At 39.2% G+C, this 21,383-nt stretch overlaps 1 protein-coding gene and 1 pseudogene across 22 annotated transcripts in view; one reads left to right on the top strand and one right to left on the bottom strand.

Moving 5' to 3' along the window:
• The window catches only part of INVS (inversin), a 201,488-nt gene that overhangs the window by 2,041 nt on the left and 178,064 nt on the right, over positions 1 to 21,383 (top strand). For 16 of the 22 annotated variants that reach the window (XR_001720931.4, XM_016961338.4, XM_016961329.4 and 13 more), the window contains one exon: positions 2,981 to 3,110. Coding sequence is in view for 10 of the 22 variants with exons in the window: in XM_016961338.4 (XP_016816827.1) it covers positions 3,005 to 3,110 (106 nt within the window). In the remaining 12 variants the exon portion in view is untranslated. Of the gene's footprint in view, positions 1 to 595; positions 1,297 to 2,573; positions 2,655 to 2,980; positions 3,111 to 21,383 lie in introns of those variants that run through there. The other 6 variants (XM_063788447.1, XM_063788431.1, XM_063788432.1 and 3 more) reach the window with 4 other exon arrangements.
• LOC464617 (small ribosomal subunit protein uS5-like) lies at positions 15,222 to 16,140 on the bottom strand (annotated as a pseudogene).

Raw genomic sequence — 21,383 nt, 5'->3', positions numbered from 1 at the left:
TCCTCCATATTTTCTGCCAGTCCTTAACTCAAATTGTCAGCAAAATAAAGACGTAAGGAGCTGTGCTTTACCATAATTAAGAAAGTATTAATATGTTCTCTCAAGGGCAGAATTTGAACCAATAATCCTTGTCGATGACAAGACAAATACCAGCTCATCCGTTATAAATTTATCTTAGAAAACTCTCAGATCCCCAGGAGTAACAGCGATTGGCGTGACCTGCTTTTTGGTGAAATCAGAAAAGGACTTGCCTACCCTCATGGCAGCAATTAACTGGAGCTGATTAACAGCTGCTCCCTTTAGATAAGTACATATGCTTGAGTTTACCGTGATTCTGTGACTCCCTACGTTTCTAACAGTTGTTACCTCTCTGGTCCTTGTAGGCATTCAGCCTTGGAACTTTGATAAAGCAGCTTAAGGGTTTAGGAAGGATGTTTAAGATCACTGATGCAACTATTCATCTTTCCTTCCCATCAGGTGTTTGAATTCTTGCTGCATTTCTCCAGCCTCTGCTTTCTTAAACACTCTTGTGATAGGGATCTCACTATCTTCCTATGCGGCTGATACTTATTTTTTATTTTATTTTTTTTTTGAGACAGGGTCTCCCTCTGTTGCCCAGGCTGGAGTGCAGTGGCATGATCTTGGCTCACTGCAACCTCCATCCACCTCCCAAATTCAAGCAATTCTCCCACCTCAGCCTCCTGAGTAGCTAGGATTACAGGTGTGTGCCACCACAGCCCAGCTAATTTTTGTGTTTTTAGTAGGGACAGGGTTTCACCATATTGGTCAGGCTGGTCTCTCAAACTCCTGTCATATGTTTTTAAAAGGTTCTTACAAGCTCCATGAGACTACCGGTCAGAACAAAATTGTCCTTATTGAAATATGGTTCGTTTTAGTGATACGATGTTCCAAGTAAGATCTTATGGTTAAGACCTCTATCTAGGTATATTTTCCTGGTGGACCGAGGAGAGAACAAATAAAAATTTCACTTTTTGTGGGAATGAGGGCAAGAACTAGATACCTTTTAATTTAGTATTTAGCCAGGTGTGATGGCACATGCCTGAAGTCCCAGCTATTCAGGTGGCTGAGGAGGGAGGATCGCTTAACTCAGGAGTTTCAGGCTGTAGTGTGCTATGCCATTCGGGTGTCCACTTTAAGTTTGGCATCAATATGGTGATCTCCCAGGAGTGGAAGACCACCAGGCTGCCTAAGAAGGAATGAACTGGTCCAGGTCAAAACTCCTATGCTGATCGTAGTGGGATTGCGCCTATGAATAGCCACTGCCCTCCAGCCTAGGTAACGTAGCAAGATCCCGTCTCTTTAAAAATAGTTTTTTAACTAATTTTTTTTTTTCAGATGGAGTCTTGCTCTGTTGCCCAGGCTGGAGTGCAGTGGTGCGATCTCAGCTCACTGCAACCTCCACCTCCCAGGTTCAAGCAATTCTCCTGCCTCAGCCTCCTGAATAGTTGGGATTATGGCCACGCACCACCACGCCCAGCTAATTTTTGTATTTTTAGTAGAGACACAGTTTCGCCATGTTGGCCACGCTGGTCTCGAACTCCTGACCTCAGGTGATCTGCCCGCCTTGCCCTCCCAAAGTGCTGGGATTACAGGCGTGAGCCATCACACCCGGCCTTAACTAATTTTTTTATTTTTTTCTGAGTCAGGGTCTCAACCTGTTGCCCAGTCTGGCGTGCAATGGTGTGATCTCAGCTCACTGCAAACTCTGTTTCTCAGGTTCAAGTGAAACTCCCACCTCAGCCTCCCGAGTAGCTAGGATTACAGTGCATGCCACCATGCTCAGCTAATTTTTAAAAACTTTTGGTAGGCAGGGCATGGTGGCTTATGCCTGTAATCCCAGCACTTTGGGATGCCAAGGTGGGCAGATCACTTGAGATCAGGAGTTTGAGACCAGCCTGGCCAACATGGTGAAACCCCATCGCTACTAAAAAATACAAAACTTAGCCGGGCGTGGTGGCAGGTGCCTATAATCCCAGCTACTGAGGAGGCTGAGGCAGGAGACTTGCTTGAGCCCTGGAGGCAGAGGCTGCAATGAGCTGACATCGCACCACTGCACTCTAGCCTGGGTGACAGAGCAAGACCCTGTCTCGAAAAGACAAGAAGGGAGGAAAGCAGGGGGAGAGGAGGGGAGGAAAGGAGAGGCGAGGGGAGGGGAGGGGAGACGAGGGGAAGGGAGGGGAGGGGATGGGATTTGTAGAAATGAGCTCTCACTATATTGCCCAGGCTGGTCTCAAACTCCTGGGCTCAAGAAATTCTCCTGTCTTGGCCTCACAAAGTGCTGGGATTACAGGCATGAGTCACCATGCCCAGCCCTAATTAATTTTTTTAAGTTTATTTAGTGCTTAAATCCAGCTAATTCTGACTTCACAATTGAGTTTATGTTATACTCTTTTTGTGGATCGGGCTCACTTTTATTAGCAATATCAATTCTAATGTTTAATATTATGTGGCATCATATTACTTGTATTAACATAGATTATGTGGCATCATATTGCTTGTGTCACTGTAACCCTGAGCCCTGTGCCTAATGTTAAATATTGTCTTTGTTTTTTCCTCAGATAGTCCCTAAGAAGAGTCCTAGAAGCACCTACCCTCTCATTTTACAGATGAGCAGATGAGCAACTTGTACAAAGGTCACCTAATTTGCCACCTAATGCCAATTCCAGGACTAGGACTGTAGCTTTTTTTCTTTTGAGACAGGTCTCACTAAGATAGACAGCCTCACTATCTTGCCCAGGCTGCTCTCAAACTTCTGGCCTCAAGCAATCCTCCTGCGTTGGCCTTCCAAACTGCTAGTATTACAGATATGTACCACTGCACCCAGCCAGGACTATAGATTTTTCTAATCCTAGTCAAGTATTTCTAGTAAGCCATATTTATAAAATACCCACTTGGAACTGATGAGACAGGTTTCAGAAATGTTTGCTGCATGCGCTCATTGTCTGAATCATTGTTTCAGGTTGCTCTGGTTGCTAAGAAGACTATGAACAAGTCAGAGAACCTGCTGTTTGCTGGTTCATCATTAGCATCACAAGTCCATGCTGCTGCCGTTAATGGAGATAAGGGTGCTCTACAGAGGCTCATCGTAGGTAAGCAGTCCCCTTAAGTACAGAAACTTTAAAAGCAACTGTTTGTCCTGAGGAAGTTTGTTAACATTAGTTTTAATTTGCAATGTACTCATACATTTTAATGGAAATATGTTATTATTTATATTTTCTTCCAACACATGAACAAGAAAGGAATTAAGTCCTAAAACTTAAAAATATGGGTTAGGATTAGGTGAAAAGTACTTGAGAAATTTCTATGTATTTAACACTAAATCTAGATAGATATTCTAAGGTACTAAGGGAATGAATTCATCTTTATGTTAACAGATCTCGAATGAAACAGTGGATAATCTTTTAACATTTAATATATACCCAAAGTATTAAAGTTTACAAATGATTTAATTTTTAATGATTTAAAATTGATTCAATGTTCCCCCTGTGATTTGCATATATAAGTGATATATAGAGAGGTCCAACGTAGGAGTTCTAGAGGAGAGAATAAAGAGAACAAAGAATAGCTAAGAATTTTCTAGAACCTTAGCTTCCTGCTAAAGCAGAGCAAAGATCCATCTTTCTATCACAAATACAGATATTCACAAGTTGCAAATCCCAAAGAGAATAAAATAAAAATATATTATTTGTAGTCTTTATTCACACCAGTGTCTGATGACATCATGATTGACAACTTGGGCTACAAAATAAAGTCCAAATTACTTGAACTTTCATACCTGTTCCTTCAGACTTTGTTTTTACCCTACATTTGCAGTTTCTCCAGGAACTTCTACTGGTGTACCGTAACCTCTGGCTAAGCTAGAGGTTACTTCTATTTCCCAATAAGCCATGAATTTTGTCTCACTTTCTCCATATGTTCTGTTTCCCCACCTTTTTTCTATCTGCTACTCTGTTAACCTTCTTCTGTGCTAAACAAACTCCTACTTATCTTTAAAGACAAAACTATTTTATCTCACACTCTGTGAAGATTTCTCTTCCTCTGCTTATCCTTACTTTACCTCAGCTATCTACATTCACTGGAACTTGACATTTTCCACCACCTCCAAATCACTCAAACATTCTACCATTCAACTAAAACTCTTACTTTCACCGCACTTACTGATGACAAACAATAATTTTCCATGCTCACTGAGACCTCCAATCCACTAGCTTCTCTAGTTTTGACCATCAGTTTTCCTTCTGTCTTTTCCTTCCTCACTACTCAGCCTTGATTCTATGTCTGTTATTAAAATCCTTCTCTTGGAAAAATTCCCTTTTTTTTTTTTTTTTTTTTTTTTTTTTTGCCTTCTGTTGCACTTGACTGTTGCATTCTCAACTCTGGATGTACCAAACCTATCTTGCTAAGCAGTTGAATCCAGCTGAAAGATTGATAGCACCCCAAATTCATGATTACCCACTTCAAATAGGCACTCAGTACTTACTACTCATCATACCACATTTTTTCTGTAATGAATGTTTCATACCTCTCACTCTACTGAATCCTGTGACTGCCAGTTCCCCCTCCTTTCATTCTCTTTAATGCAGTAGGCTTACTAGAGGAAATGAAGACATTAAGTAGGAACTCCCTCATCTTTCAGTATGGTATCTACAAATCTACCTCGATCTGTACCCATCTTCTCTCTTCATCTTCCTGCTAAAACAGAGCAAAGATCCATCTTTCTGTTAAAGGCCAGTTCTTCCACACATGCTCTGTGTTCCATCCCCTCCTGTCTTCTCAGGGATATTGCTTCTTTTTTTCCCCCTCTGATTACTATATCTTCAACCTTTCTTCTATGCTAAATTCTTTCCATCAACACTTAAACATGCTTCATTGTTTCCATTATTTAAAAATCCCATCTCTGTTTCTTCATCTCCCTTTAGGTATTGCCATTTTCAACTTTCCCTCACGACTGCATTAGCGCACAGGCTAAACTGCTACAACCATGACTTGAATAAGATGGAAGTATATTTCATTCTCATAATATTGCAATCCCAACTCTAGATGGACCAAACCTATCTTCCTGGCAACTACTAAGCAGTTGAACCCAGCTGTGTAATAGTACACAGTTATGTGGGCAGTCTAGGTTAGATAGATATCTCCATTTCACAAAACCATTTAGGTATGCTGCCAGGCCTTGGTTCTTCCATTCTCAACATGATGCTTCTATTTCTGGGTCAAAGGCAGATACGTTCATTATAGTCATAGCCCAGTCAGCAGGAAGGAGGAAGAGAGAGCACAGGGAAAGCAATTTGTCAGTAAGGAGGTAGACTAGACTTAGACCACAAAGCCATACCTAGAACAAAAGAAGGTGAAAAAAAAAGTCTTGCCCTGGATGGTATCATGCCCAGCTAAAACTCACGGTGCTCAATTTCTGAAAAGAAGAATGAAAGAATGAATGGGGGGCAAATATTGCTGTCTGTCACCAAAACCAAGATTCTTGGGCCAGCTGTACCCATTGTCCACACTTATTTACCTTAATTCACTCTTTTATTAAAACAAAATATACTTTCTTATTTTGAAGCATACATATAGAGAAGTGCATACAACTTATATGTACAATTTAACAAATAAACATAAAGCAAACATCCACTTAAACCACCTAGGTTAAGGAACAGCACATTGTCAGTAACCCCAGAAGCCCCTAATGCATCCTTCTCTCCCCACTAGAGGAATAGGCTATCTTGACTTTTATAATAATCATTACATTGTGGTTTTACCACCTACATATACATCCTTAAACACTTTAGTTAATTTTGCCATTTTTGACTTTTTGCTAAATGTTCCATGTTCACTTGAACTAAAAAATGTATGTATATTACATTTTTGTCATTTTCCTGCTCAAAATTCTTTCATTATTCCCATTATACTTGGAATAAAATTTGACAGGTTACTTGTATCTCTTTACCTGTCCATCCTCACGTTTTACCTCATGTGGTAAAACTTGCCTTCTTTCAGTGTCTCACACCTGCCAAGCCCTTTTTCATCTCAGGGCTTTTGCCTGAAACGCTGTTCTCCCTATTCTCTGTCTGAATAACTCTTAGTCATCCTTGAGATTTCAATTTTAAGGTCACTTCTTCAAAGAGGCCTGCTAACCATCCAGTCTCAATGAAATCTGTTCATTGTATTCCCTCTTGGCCCTCTGTAGTTTTTCTTCATAGAACTTGTTTCAGATTATCACTGTATATTTATGTGTATGAATATTTTAACATCTCTCTCCTCCATAAGCTAGTGGCCTTCATGAAAGTAGTCTGGGTCTGTTTAATTCATCACTAAATCCACAAAATCCAGCACAGTACTTGGCACATAGTAGGCACAAAAGAAATATATTTGTTGAAGGAATGAATAAATATTTTAATCATTCTTTAAGTATCTTTTCTCCCAAGTAGTCTATAATCATCTTGAGGGCCAGGACTAAAAATGAATTGAGTTGAATTAAATTGAATTGAGGAGCAGATTGGGACTAAATTCCATGAGAAAAAAAAATTTTAAGTCAGGACGTATCAAGAAAAAGTACCAAGTAAAATGAATTCATTAATGCTTTAATTAAAAATATAACCTTCAAAGAAAAAAGTGCAGTATGTTGTAAATTAAAAACACTTATATTTTTATGGCTCAGTCATACAGATTAATTAATGTGTTGTTATTAAAACTTGAAACCTTGAAAATCCCCAAAGAGAAAATCCTTAAAAACCAAAAAGCAATCATGATGTGAAGCCAGTATGTAGCTAATAAACTTATTTATAAATTGTTTTTCTGTTTTCTATCATCTTGTCTGAGGAACTTCTTATTAATTACTGACTGAGGGTGCCACTCCTCATCTTTTAAGAATTGTGCCATTATGTTTTCTGTGTATCTTTGCTCTAGAGTATTTTCCAGCATTTGTATATTTGTACAAAAATAATAACTGTTTCATCTTAAATTTCAATGTAATTTTTTTTCTATGCATATGAATGCCAGATGGTAATTTCAATGTATTTTAAACATCTTTTTATGTATCACGTATTTGATGATCTCTAAATATATGCTATTTCTCTTTTCTAAACTAGTGACATAGTACTACAGATGAATTTTTTTTCTTGAATCCTTGTTCACCAACTGCTCAGTGAATTCATTCACTTTAGCATTTTCTGTTTTCCCCTCTTTGTTTCCATGGAGAAGTATGTCAGTGATGTGTTTGACTCCATGGAAACAGATGAGTGTCTCTTTCTACATACACAACGAATTAAATCGAACACTTTCTGTGCTGCCCATTGTCCTGGAGGAGGACTGGAGAGGCCTTCTCTGAATGAAACATCATTTCGGTAGCAATTCTTAGTGTTTAACCTAATACAGTGGATTAATGTTTTACCATAACTTACTGCTTCTAGATTCAGATGTATTAGGGCTTACTTCTGAGCCTTAAAATATAAACATACATAGTAAAATCTTAATATGCTATGGTTCTCATTTATAGATATTTAGCTTTTTCTCTTAACACCAAACTCAAATAATTTGAATGAATACTAGAAATGTAATTGAGAACAGAATTTAGTAGATTCATTTTAATACTATACAGTGTAGTATTGGTAGAAAAAAGTATAGATTTTAGAGTCAGATAAACCTGAGTTTTAAGTTCTAACTGTTATTTATTAGTAGTAATATCTTGGCTAAGCCATTTAATTTTTAAGCCTCAGTTTCCTCATCCGTAAACTATAGATTATAATATTTCACTTGTGTGAGAGTTAAATGAAATAATGACAGTAAAATATCTAGCGTGGTACTTGACACATAGTAGACAATAAGTTAATATCCTATTACTGTTATTGTTATATCAGCTTAGACTAAAATAATCAAGTTTTTCATAGCTTCAGATGTCTCAATATGAAAGAGCACTAAATGCAACAAAGATTAATATTGTGGGTTTTTTGTGAAAACTAAACAAAATAATTTGTAAATATGCATGGTGTGTAATGATCAATGTTGTCATTACTGCCAATAATATTTGAGGTCGTTTGCAGTGGTATCGTGACCAGGAAGCACCATTCTGATTCTACTACAACTTTTGTTTCACTGTCCATGTTCTGAGCAGCATAATCTCTCTAAATCATTTCCTCTACTTGTTTATTTATTTATTTATTTTTGAGATGGAGTTTCACTCTTGTTGCCCAGGCTGGAGTGCAATGGCGCGATCTCGGCTCACCACAACCTCTGCCTCCCTGGTTCAAGTGATTCTCCTGCCTCAGCCTCCCAAGTAACTGGGATTACAGGCATGTGCCACCATGCCCGGCTAATTTGTTGTATTTTTAGTAGAGACGGGATTTCTCCATGTTGGTCAGGCTGGTCTCGAACTCCCGACCTCAAGTGATCCGCCCACCTCGGCCTCCCGAAGTGCTGGGATTACAAGCCTGAGCCACTGCGCCCAGCCTCCTCTACTTGTTTTTAACATCTTCTGACACAGTATTTAGATACGGAAGTGAGCCTCATAAATGACAGAGTAGAGGTACTATTTCAGGTTACTTCTTCCCTTACCTCAATCCCTACCTTAAAAGCTAGAGTCATTAAATGTTTTTAAAATGCTTGCCTACATGCAAATGTGTTTATAAATATACTTAAATGTTTATGCATCCATACTAACAATAGTAATAAAATTAGCTAACATTTATAAAGTTATGTTTTATGTGCCAGCCACTGTATTGTTTGGCAACTCATTAACTTAATTTAACAGTGAAATAATATGAAGAGTTTGGGGTATTAGTATTACCCTCATTTTTAAATAAGGAAATTGAGATGCAGAGAGGTTAAGTAACTTGTCTAAGAAGTATCAGAACTGAGATTAAAGCCAAGAAGTCTGATTCCAGAGTCCATTCTTTTAACTGCTAAAGTATGGGACCTCAATGTATGGGTAGATATTTTTGTACACACGTGCACTTTCATATGTATAAATAAATAGGAATGAGAAAGATAAGAAAGAAAGAACCGATTAGGTGTGAACCTTGCATGATGAAATGAATGATTATCTAGATGGGATTTTTCTTAACATTTTTGTGCTATGGGCCCTTCTGGCAATCTGGTAAGCTTCTGGACTCCTCAGAAAAAAAAATATGTATATTTTTAAGAGCTGAAATGCAATATAGAGGATTACAAAGGAAACCAGTTATATTGAAATATCAAATATTTTTAAGTTGAGACATAACAATATTCTGCCATAATTTTTTATGAATGTATTAAATAGCAAGGTGTAGGGGCAAGTCTTACAGCTATGATAATTTTGAAATAGCAGTGAGTGAAAATGATATTTTAACATACCTGCACAAATGATAAGTTATAGAAATATTTTATAAAATCTCAAGTCCTCTCAAAATACAGTATGTCTCATGTTACTATTATTCTCATTTTGCATGTTAGGACACTGAGACTCAGAAGTTGAGAAATTTAGTTGCACAGTTAATAACTGGCAAAGTTGAGCCTCAAACCAAATTATCTGATGATGAATCCTATGTTCTTTCCATTGTTCCCATGTTGTCACTCTATAACAATAAGCAGAGATTTTTTAATGACAGCAAAATGCCTTCCCAAGATTGTAACAGTATAAAATATGTAAAGTAAGAAGTGGGTGAAATCAGATGAAATAAATACATCTTGGATGCCATGCAAATATAACATTTTAGAACAAGCAAATAAGATACAAATAGAGACTACTCTTGTTACTTGTATTGGGCATTGTGTTGCTGTAGCTATTGTGCGGACTAGCACAACTATAACTGCAAGTGAGAGTCATTTCCTCTAACTGCTAGAGTTGGCGCTCTGGTTTCTGCACATACCAGCCCATTAACCATACGTACTCTTATGCTTCCACAAGCCTTAAAATAACTGAATGCGGTAGAGCAGTGGCTTTCCAGTCATGCTTCCAGCTCAGCTTTCTGGACTGTGTTGAGACAGAGCACAGGCAGAATGCCAGCCACAGTTGAGCAAGCACCAATTGGTCATGGATTAGAGGCCATCTCCACAGTTGCCAGAATAATTAGCACAACACAGCACAGTAGCCAGCTGCTTTCTATATTAACTGTTCCTGACAGGAATGCAAATTTAAATGCACTGCCATCCAGTGAATATTAGTTTACATCATAAGCTCTACGTTTGTACAACATGTTACAATTACCAAATATTTCCAAACAATACATTGTTTTATTGGATCATCAAACAAGTTACGGTGTAGATTGGACAAGTATTAGCTGAATGTTATAAGTGAGGAAACTAAGGAAGAGAGTAGGGTGGATAGATAAAGGCACAGACCTCGCTCAGTTACTGGCCAGGAAGCCCAGAACCTAATGGTACCCTCATTATTCAGAAACTAGCCATGAAGCCACTGTCCTCCTAGAGCTACTCAAGACAGGACCTAAGTGAGGTTGAATGCTGCTTTTTCTAATCATTTAGGGGATATATACTTTCTTTCTTTCTTTCTTTTTTTGAGACAGAGTCTCACTCTGTCACCCAGGCTGGAGTGCAGTGGTGCAATCTCTGCCTTCCGGGTTCAAGTGATTCTCCTGCTTCAGCCTCCCGAGTACCTGGGACTACAGGTACATGCCACCATGCTCAGCTAATTTTTGTATTTTTAGTAGAGACAGGGTTTTGCCATGTTGGCCAGACTGGTCTCGAACTCCTGACCTCAGGTGATCCACCCGCCTCAGCCTCCCAAAGTGCTGGGATTACAGGCATGAGCCACCACGCCCAGCCAGGGGATATATACTTTCAATTTCCTCAAATAGACAAATTTTGCCTTATAGGCACAAAATATTGGATTGTGGTGACATAATCCAATAACATCTTCTCTTCTGGGAAATATATATATCGGTTACAAAGAAACAATGTATGTCAGGGAACAAAGAGAAGGCTTGAAGTTTCCCTGTATCTTATATAAGACTTAGGAAGAGGACAGGATTGACCTAAAGTTCTGTGTCCTTGAAGGTGAGTTGCCTATTAACCCCATGATGCTGACTCTGCTTTGACCCTGAGGAGCCTAATCAATTAGGACAGGGGTGTTCAAGCTTTTGGCTTTCCTGGGTATTGGAAGAAGAATTGTCTTGGGCTACACATAAAATACACTAACACTAACAATAGCTGATGAGCTAAAAAAAAAAAAAAATCGCAAAAAAAAAATCTCATAATGTTTTAAGAAAAATTATAAATTTGTGTTGGGCAGCATTAAAAGCCTTCCTGGGCTACATGTGGCCCACAGGCCACAGGTTGGATAAGCTCGAGTTAGGATTATCCCAGAATGTGAGATGGCCTCTGTTTCTCAGCACTTACTCTTGTGACCATAGTTCCTAATCCTCTCCTTTACTAAAGCTTCTAAGGAGGAATGTCTCTCTAGGCAGAAAGTGTAAATGAATTACTGTTATCTTGCTAATACTAGCTACTACTATCTTTGCTTAACCTAACAAGATGCCAGTAGAGACTGCCCTTTAATCATGAAAGACAACTAGAGACTAGTCTCATTATGGCATATTCTCTATAAGTATCACTGACTCCAGAAGGACTCAAACTGATAAAAGGAACATGCTCTTGTACTACATTTTAGTTCTGTTAATGAGTTTCAGTTTAAATAAATCTTTATCTATAAATACAGTGATAGAATCTTTGGAATCTTCTAGATTAGATATTGAAGGCTCTAGTACAAAGAATATACTGTTGTACTACACAGAGTCTTGTGCATAAGGGCTTCTGTTAGTATATGTGTTGAATCCAATGCAAAATTTGCCTCCATCTTCAAAAAAGTTCTGAAAAAGAATATCTGCCTCCTCTAGGAGTTACACACAACCTGAATACATCTGTAAGGCTCTTTCAAATTTCCAGAGCAATGACCTTTCTTGCTTTTTACCAGTGAAGTAAATTGCTGAAAAGCTAGGAAGTCTTTCTGGGTTCCAGCGTATCCAAGATTAAAATATATGTTGAAGTACTGCAAACTAAAACAGTAGCTTAGTTTCATGCCCAAAACAACCCAGGCATTTATCTGGTGTCTTTTTTGTTTGTTTGTTTGTTTGTTTGTTTTAGTTTTAATTGATACATACTAATTGTATGTGTTTATGGGGGTGGAGTGTGATGTTATAATACATGTATACATTGTGTAATGATCAAATGATGATATTTAGCATATGCATTAACTCAAACATTTATCATTTCTCTGTGGTGAGAGCATTCAAAATTCTAGCTATTTTGAAATATGCAATACAGTATTGTTAACTATGGTCACCCTACTGTGCAATAGAACACCAAAACTTATTCCTTATATCTAACTGTACCCATTGACATTTCTAGCATTCTATTTTCCAAAGAAAACACTTTCATTTTGTCTACTCACTTCCTCCATTAGCACAGTTCAGGCCAAGATACCTTAGAAGTAACTGGCTTCCCTCTTGTTCAACCCAGATGTAATTACCCTCAGCTAGTAAGAGATGAATACTTGATGATTATCTGTAACAAAAGTGGCAACATTTTTTTCACTTACAGTACATAGCTGTAGCCATGGCCTCTTTTGTAGTTATTGTTTTTAACTAAAATTTATTGAGGTATATAATACAGTAAATTTCACCCTTGTTCGTATACAGTTATTTAATTTTGACAAATATATAATCATGTCATCACCATGACCATCAAGATATAGAACAATTCTATCATGCCCCAAAATGTTAGAACTGTGTCCTTTTATAGCCAGTTTCTCCCCACATTCCACATATTCCAGTCCCTGGTAACCACTGGTCTGTTTTCTGTCTCTATAGTTTTAACTTTTCCACAATCCTATGCCAATGTGTCACATGATATATATACCCTTTGAGGCAGATTTCTTTCTTTTTTTTTTTTTTTTGAGACAGAGTCTCACTTTGTCTCCCAGGCTGAAGTGCAGTGGTACAATCATGACTCACTGCAGCCTCAACCTCCGAGGCTCAAGTGATCCTCCCACCTCAGCCTCCTGAGTAGCTGGGACTACAGGCATGTTCCACCATGCCCAGCTAAGTGTGTGTGTGTGTTTTGTAGAGATGGGGTTTCGCCATGTTGCCCAGGCTGGTCTCAAACTCCAGGCTTCAAGGGATCTTCCCCCCATCAGCCTCCCAAAGTGCTGGGATTATGGGCGTGAGCCACTGTGCCTGGTGAAGTGGATTTCTTTCACTTGACATAAGGCATTTGAGAATTTTCCATGTTGTTGAGTGGATCAGTAGTTCATTCCTTTTTATTAGTGAGCTATATTCCATTTTATGGATGTACTGCAGATTATTTTCTCATTTTCCAGTTTAAGGACAATTGGGATGTTTCCAGTGTTTAGCAATTATGAATAATGCTGCCGTAAATATTCACATACAAGTTTTTATATTAACTTAAACTTTCATGCTTTTATTTCTCCTGAGTAAACACTTAAGTGAGAAATTATTAGGCCATAATTATTAGGCTACAGTTTTAATAGTAGCTATACCATTTTGCATTTCTACCAACAATGGCTGAGAATTCTGTTAATAGTTCTACGACTAGGTTCTACATCCTTAACAGCATTTGGTATTGTGAAGTTTGCTTTTGATTGTTTTCATTTTAGCCATTCTAATAGATGTGCAGTGGTATCGCATTATAGGTTAAGTTTACATTTCCCTGTGTGTTAATGATGTTGAGAGTCTTTTCATATGCTTATTTAGTGAAATGTCTATTAAAACCTTTTGGCCACCGTTTAATTTCTCTTTTTTTATTTTATTTTTATTATATATATATATTTTTTATTATACTTTAAGTTCTAGGGTACATGTGCACAATGTGCAGGTTTGTTACATATGTATACATGTGCCGTGTTGGTTTGCTGCACCCATTAACTCGTCATTTACATTAGGTATATCTCCTAATGCTATCCCTCCCCCGTCCCCCCACCCCACAACAGGCCCCAGTGTGTGATGTTCCCCTTCCTGTGTCCAAGTGTTCTCATTGTTCAGTTCCCACCTATGAGTGAGAACATGCAGTATTTGGTTTTTTGTCTTTGCTGAGAATGATGGTTTCCAGCTTCATCCATGTCCCTACAAAGGACATGAACTCATCATTTTTTATGGCTGCATAGTATTCCATGGTGTATATGTGCCACATTTTCTTAATCCAGTCTGTCATTATTGGACATTTGGGTTGGTTCCAAGTCTTTGCTATTGTGAGTAGTGCCACAGTAAACATACATGTGCATGTGTCTTTATAGCAGCATGATTTATACTCCTTTGGGTATATACCCAGTAATGGGATGGCTGGGTCAAATGGTATTTCTAGTTCTAGATCCCTGAGGAATCGCCTCACTGTCTTCCACAATGGTTGAACTAGTTTACAGTCCTACCAACAGTGTAAAAGTGTTCCTATTTCTCCACATCCTCTCCAGCACCTGTTGTTTCCTGACTTTTTAATGATCGCCATTCTAACTGGTGTGAGATGATATCTCATTGTGGTTTTGATTTGCATTTCTCTGATGGCCAGTGGTGATGAGCATTTTTTCATGTGTCTGTTGGCTTTTAATTTCTTTTCTTTCTTTTTTTTTTTTTTTTTTTTTGAGACAGGGTCATACTCTGTCACCTAAGCTGGAGTGCAGTGGTGCAATCTTGGCTCCCTGCAACCTCCACCTCCCGGGTTTAAGTGATTCTCATGCCTCAGCCTCCTAAGTAGCTGGGATTACAGACATGAGTCCAGCCACTGCACCTGGCTAATTTTTATATTTTTAGTAGAGATGGGGTTTTGCCATGTTGCCTAGGCTGGTCTCAAACTCCTAGACTCAAGCAATCTACCCGCCTCTGCCTCCCAAGGTGCTGGAATTACAGGTGTGAGCACTGCACCCAGCCTAAGTTTCATTATCCATCTTATTATTCTATTGTAAAAGTTTTTATTTATTCTGGAATAAAAGGCCTTATCAAATATGTGTTTTGCAAATATTTCCTCCTAATTTGTGGCTTTTTAAAAATTTTTCTTAATTGTGTTTTCAAACACAATTTCTTTATTTGGATGAAATCTAATTTATTAATTTTTATGGATTATTCTTCTGTATCATATCTAAGAAATCTCTGCCTAACACAAAATCAGGAAGATTTTCACCTTCAATTGCTTCTAAAAGTTTTATATAGTTATAGGTTTTATTTATTTATTTATTTTTTAACAGGCTTTATTCACTTTATTTTTCTTGTATAAAACCCTATGTTGTAGCCACAGCTGGAGCCTGGGTCCGCTGCACGGAGACTCTGGTGTGGGTCTTGACGAGTTGGTCAGTGAATTCCTGACAGGGAGACTTGGTAAATACAATCTCCTTCCAGAGGTCGGGGGTCAGGTAGCTGTAGGTCTTAGAGATGGCATCAAAGGTGGCCTTGGCGAAGTTGCCCAGGGTGGCATTGCAGCCCCGGGCTGAGGTGTAGCAGTCATCAATACCAGCCATCATGAGCAGCTTCTTGGGCACAGGCGCCGAGACGATGCCAGTGCCCCTGGGTGCAGGGATGAGGCGCAACAGCACAGAGCCGCAGCGGCCTGTCACCTTGCAAGGGACGGTGTGGGGTTTGCCGATCTTGTTCCCCCAGTAGCCTCTGTGCACGGGGACAATGGAGAGCTTGGCCAGGATGATGGCCTTACGGATGGTGGTGGCCACTTCCTTGGAGCACTTAACACCCAGACCGACGTGGCCGTTGTAGTCCCCGATAGCAACAAACGCTTTGAACCTGGTGCTCTGGCCAGCACGGGTCTGCTTCTGCACCGGCGTAACCTTCAAAATCTCGTCCTTGAGAGAGGCCCCCAGGAAAAAGTCAATGATCTCAGATTCATTAATGGGCAGGGAGAAGAGATAGATTTCCTCCAGGGACTTGATCTTCATGTCCTTGACCAAGCGGCCCAGCTTGGTGACGGGCATGCACTCCTTATCCTCGGCCTTGCCTTCTCGAGCTCCACGGCCTCAGCCCGGGCCCCGTCCACGGCCGCGACCCCGGCCCCGGATGCCACTGCGGAAACCTCCGCGGAAGCCACCGCGGTTCCCCATCCCAGGGCCACCAGGGCCTCCGGCCCCTCGCCCCCCGCCCCCCCCCGCCCACCTCCCGCTGCACCGGCGTTATCAGCCATTTGGTGTTTTCTCGGAGAAGAAGCAGTTATAGGTTTTAGATTTAAGTTTATGATACGTTTTGAGGTAATTTTTATATATGGTGCTATTATGGACTGAATATTTGTATTCCTCCAAAATTCATATGTTTGAAACCCTAACCCTCAATGTGATGATATTAGGAGGCGGGGTCTTTGGGAGATAATTTAAGTCATGAGGGTTTAGCCCTCGTGAATGGAATTAACACCCTTATAAAAGGAACCCCAGAAAGCTCTCAAGCCCTCTTTTTCATGTGAGGATATCAGAAGTCAGCAGTCTGCAACTCAGAAGAGAGGCCTCACCAGAACCTGATCATGCTGGCATCCTGATCTCAGACTTCTAGCCTCCAGAACTGCTAGGCACAGGTGCATACCACCAAGACAGATTTTTTCTTTTTTTTTTCTTTTTTTTTTTTTAGATATGGGGTCTTGCTATGTTGGCCATGCTGGTCTTGAACCCCTGGCCTCACGTGATCCTCCTGCCTCAACCTCCCAAAGTGCTGGGATTACAGGCAGGAGTCACCATTCCTAGCCAATTTTTGTTGTTGTTGTTGTTGTTGAGACAGAGTCTCACTTTGTTGCCCAGGCTGGAGTGCAGTGGCAATATCTCAGCTCACTGCAACCTCCACCTCCCGGGTTCAAGCGATTCTCTTGCCTCAACCTCCTGAGTAGCTGGGATTACAGACGCCCGCCACCACACCTTGCTAATTTTTGTATTTTTAGTAGAAACGGGGTTTCACCATGTTGGCCAGACTGGTCTCGAACTCCTGGCCTTAAGTGATCCGCCCGCCTCAGCCTCTCAAAGTGCTGGGATTACAGGCATGAGCCACCACACCCAGCCCCAATTTTTGTTTTTTATAAGCCTCCCAGTCTATGGTACTTTGTTATAGCAGCTTGAACTGACTAACATACAAAATATAGGTTGAAAGCTTTGGGTTTATTTTTGTTTTTGTATATGTTTTTGTTTTTGTATATGAATGCCAAATTTTTCCAGCACCATTTATTATTATTATTATTATTATTATTATTATTATTCACTCCTGTTGCCCAGGCTGGAGTGCGGTGGCATGATCTCGGCTCACTGCAACCTCTGCCTCCCAGGTTCAAGCGATTCTCCTGCCTCAGTCTCCTGAGTAGCTAGAATTACAGGTGCCCACCACCACACCTGGCTAATTTCTGTACTTTTAGTAGAGATGGGGTTTCACCATGTTGACCAGGCTGGTCTCGAACTCCTGACCTCAGGTGATCCACCCACCTTGGCTTCCCAAAGTGCTCGGATTACAGGCATGAGCCACCATGCCTGGTCTTTCCAGCACCATTTATTTAAAAGATTATCTATTGGTTTGCCTTTGCATCTTTGTCAGAGTCAGTTAATCATGTCTGTGTGTGTCTATTTACATACTCTCAAATCTGTTCTATTGGTCTATAAGTCTATTTCTTTGCCACTACCACATTCTCTTCATTACTGTGGGTTTACAATATGCCTTGATATCATACAATGTGAGTTCTTCAACTTTGTTCTTTTTTTCAAAAACTTTTTATTCTTCTACTTCTTTTGCCTTTCCATAACAATTTTAAAACTGCACATTCATTTCTACAAAGATTGCTCTGGGAAGTTTTTAACAAATTATTCTTAGTAGTACCTTATAGTGGGGATTAATTATGAATTTAATTTTTTAATAAAGTACTATATTAGGTTTTTATTGCTGTGTAACAAATTAACACAAACTTAGCTTACAAACAACAAACATTTATTACTTCACAGTTTCTGTATGTCAGGAATCTAGACACTGCTCAAGCTGAGGCTTTTGCTCGTGGTGTCACAAGACTGCAGTCAAGGCGTCAGCCAGGGCTAAGGTCTCATCTGAGATTTAGGATTCTCTCCCCACTGCACATTGGCAGAATTCTTTTTTTTGAGACAGAGTCTCACTCTGTCACCCAGGCTCGAGTGCAGTGGTGCAATCTCAGCTTCACTGCAAGCTCTGCCTCCCGGGTTCATGCCATTCTCCTGCCTCAGGCTCCCGAGTAGCTGGGACTACAGGCGCCCGCCACCACACCTGGCTGATTTTTTTGTATTTTTTAGCAGCGATGGGGTTTCACCATGTTAGCCAGGATGTCTCAATCTCCTGATCTGGTGATCTGCCCACCTCGGCCTCCCAAAGTGTTGGGATTACAGGCGTGAGCCGCTGCACCTGGTCCAGAATTCACTTTTTTAAAGGTACTTAATATGTCAACCTTATTGTTTCTCTATATGCACATTTATTTGTTACTGAAAATTGGAAAAATAGCATGTTGGAATTTCCTTTTAATATAATTCAAATTTTTAAAAACCAGAAAATCTAATTAGTTATGCTCTAATCAAACTTCTCAATGTTTTCTTTTCATTCTTTCCCCACAAGTTACCGTGCTTCAAATTCCAGATGTTGGGATTCATCTCACTGACTTAGGTTCTAAAACATATGGGAGCCCTGTGTGGTGGCTTATGCCTGTAATACCAGCACATGAGAATAATTCAGACTTATTGGTGCTGCTTTGGGTTCAAATTAAAAAGTAGAGCTGAAGTATATTCGAGTTATTCAAATACATTCAAACTTACACAGATTCCTTATTAATTACTGCTATCAAGGTAAGAAGGAAAAGATACAAGAAGAAAAAGACATCACTCATGTTAGGTTATTATTGGTATACAGTCTATCCTAGCATAGACTGCTGCATAAATTTGCCAGCAAGAAAGAAAAGTACAAGAATAAAGTTTATGACTAAATCACCTCATTGTCATAATTTCCTATTCTAGCATTCTCAGAAGGATCCCATCTATGATACATGTAGAAACTGCAGCCACATTTGAATGGTTCAATTCTTGATTCATTCTGAACCCTCTTAGGCCCAATATTTGTTAGCTTTCGTTTAAGCTGAGAAAAATCTGTTGAGTAACAGGTATCTCAGTTTTACCATCCTTCTTTCCACAAATAACGATGTCCTTTTTCCTCTCCTCCTGTAAGGCAAACCATCTCTGATGTCCTGGAAGGTCTTTGCTTTTCTATCTTGTTGTTGGGGTGAACCTTCTGGTGGAGGGGAAGGGAATTTGGTACCTGGGTGGAGAATCAAGTTATCAAGGTTCTTTATTAACGTTTTGGAGCAGAAGTTATGAGAGGCCTCTGAATCATCCTGGGAATCTTTCTTTGGTGAGCATTTGTGAAGACTTTGGGGTCAAGGTGCACATATGTGATGAGTCAATCAATGGTCTAGTCATAGCTCTAAGCTCCTTCTGGATCTTTAGTCCCAGCAGAATGTGTTGCTGAACTCTCAAATTGCTACAAGGTACCCTGGAAAGAACTATGTAGCCCAGAAAGAGCCTGAAAACCTAAACTCCAACAAATAGTGATGAACGAGTTGACTACAGTTTTTTTTGAACAATTTTAAAATTCATTGCAGTTTGCTTCTCCAAGGCCAGCAGGAAAGTGTCTCTGCTGCTTCAAATCTCTACAATTTCTACCTCGGACCTCTAGACACTCTTTTGAAAGACTCACCTGATTAGGTGAAAGCAACCCAAACTAATCTCTCTTGATTAACTTGAAGTTAAATGATTAAGAGACTTAATTACATTTGCAAAATCCCTTCATATTTGCCACATAACAAAATCTAATCATGGGAGTGACATCATAGTCCTGCCCACACTCAAGAGGAGGGGATCATACGGGGCATGTATACCAGGGGCTGGAAGTCTTCGATGCCATCTTAGAATTATCCTACCACAAGTACTGTTGAGAGTATCTATATCTTAAGTGGACTTTGAAGGAGTATATCTTCCAAGGAATTTATCCATTTCACTTAAATTGTGAGTTTATAGCATATGACATTCTCTTATTTGCCTTTTAATATCTGCAGGCTTTGTAGTGATGTCATTCTTGATACTGGGGATTTGTGTCTGCTCTGTTTTTAATGATCAATCTGATTAGAGATTTATTAATTTAATTTTCCAAGAAACAACTTTTAGCTTCATTGATTTTCTCTATTTTTTTCTGATTTTAATGTAATTGCTCTCTGTTCTTATTTTTCTTATGTACTTCCTTCTGCTTGTTTTGGGTTAAATTTGCTCTTCTGTTTTAGTGTTCTAAGGTAGAAGCATAGATAATTGATTTGAAACTATTCTTCTATTCTAATTAAAAGCATTCATTACTATATATTTCCTTCTAAGCTTCCCTCATGTGTGGTGCAAGAACCTTACAACAATATGTTTTTATTCATTTAATTATGCTTTTTAATTTCCCTTGAGATTTTCTCTTTAACCCATGGATTATCTTAAATATTTTGTTATTTCTTGTTATTATTCTGTTATTGATTTCTAGTTTAATTACACTGTCATCTGATAATACACTTTGTATGACTTCACTTCTTTAAATCTGTTAGTATTCATTCATGACCCAGTATATTGTATATTTTGGTCAAGGTCCCATGGGTGTTTTGAAAGATTGAATTTCTGGCTGTCATTAGATGAAGTGTTAAATAAATACCAGTTGGATCCTGTTGCTTTATTTTTGTGTTCAGTTCTTCTGTGTCCTTGCTGATTTTCATTTTAGTGGTTCCAGCAATTATTGAGAGAAGAGTGTTGAAGTTACCAATTATAATTGTGTTTTCAAGTGTTTTTTTCTATTCTATCAGTTTTTGCTGCCTGTATCTTGAAGCTCTGTGATTTAGTATGTATACATTTAGGAATTTTATGTATTCTTGGTGAATTGACCCTTTTATTGTTATATAATATGTCTATTTGTTTCTGGTAATTGTCTTTTCTCTAAAGTTTACCTTATTAGATATTAATATACTTAACTCCAGCTTTCATTTCATTAGTATTTATTATAGTTTTGCTAATTCTTTTACTTTTAACCTCCTACATTATTGTATTTTAAGTGAGTTTCTTTTTTTTTTTTTTTTTTTTTTTTTTGAGACAGAGTCTCGCTCTGTTGCCCAGGCTGGAGTGCAGTGGCACGATTTCGGCTTACTGCAAGCTCCGTCTCCCGGGTTCACGCCATTCTCCTGCCTCAGCCTCCAAGGTGGCTGGGACTACAGGCACCTGCCACCACACCCAGCTAATTTTTTCTGTTTTTTAGTAGAGACGGGGTTTCACCATGTTAGCCAGGATGGTCTCGATCTCCTGACCTCATGATTCGCCCGCCTTGGCCTCCAAAAGTGCTGGGATTACAGGCATGAGCCACCGCGCCCGGCCTAAT

The sequence above is a fragment of the Pan troglodytes genome, chromosome 11 (genome assembly GCF_028858775.2).
Source record: "Pan troglodytes isolate AG18354 chromosome 11, NHGRI_mPanTro3-v2.0_pri, whole genome shotgun sequence".
NCBI lineage: Eukaryota > Metazoa > Chordata > Mammalia > Primates > Hominidae > Pan > Pan troglodytes.
Note: the sequence above shows the minus strand (reverse complement) of the source record. Positions and strands in the feature narration are given on the sequence as shown.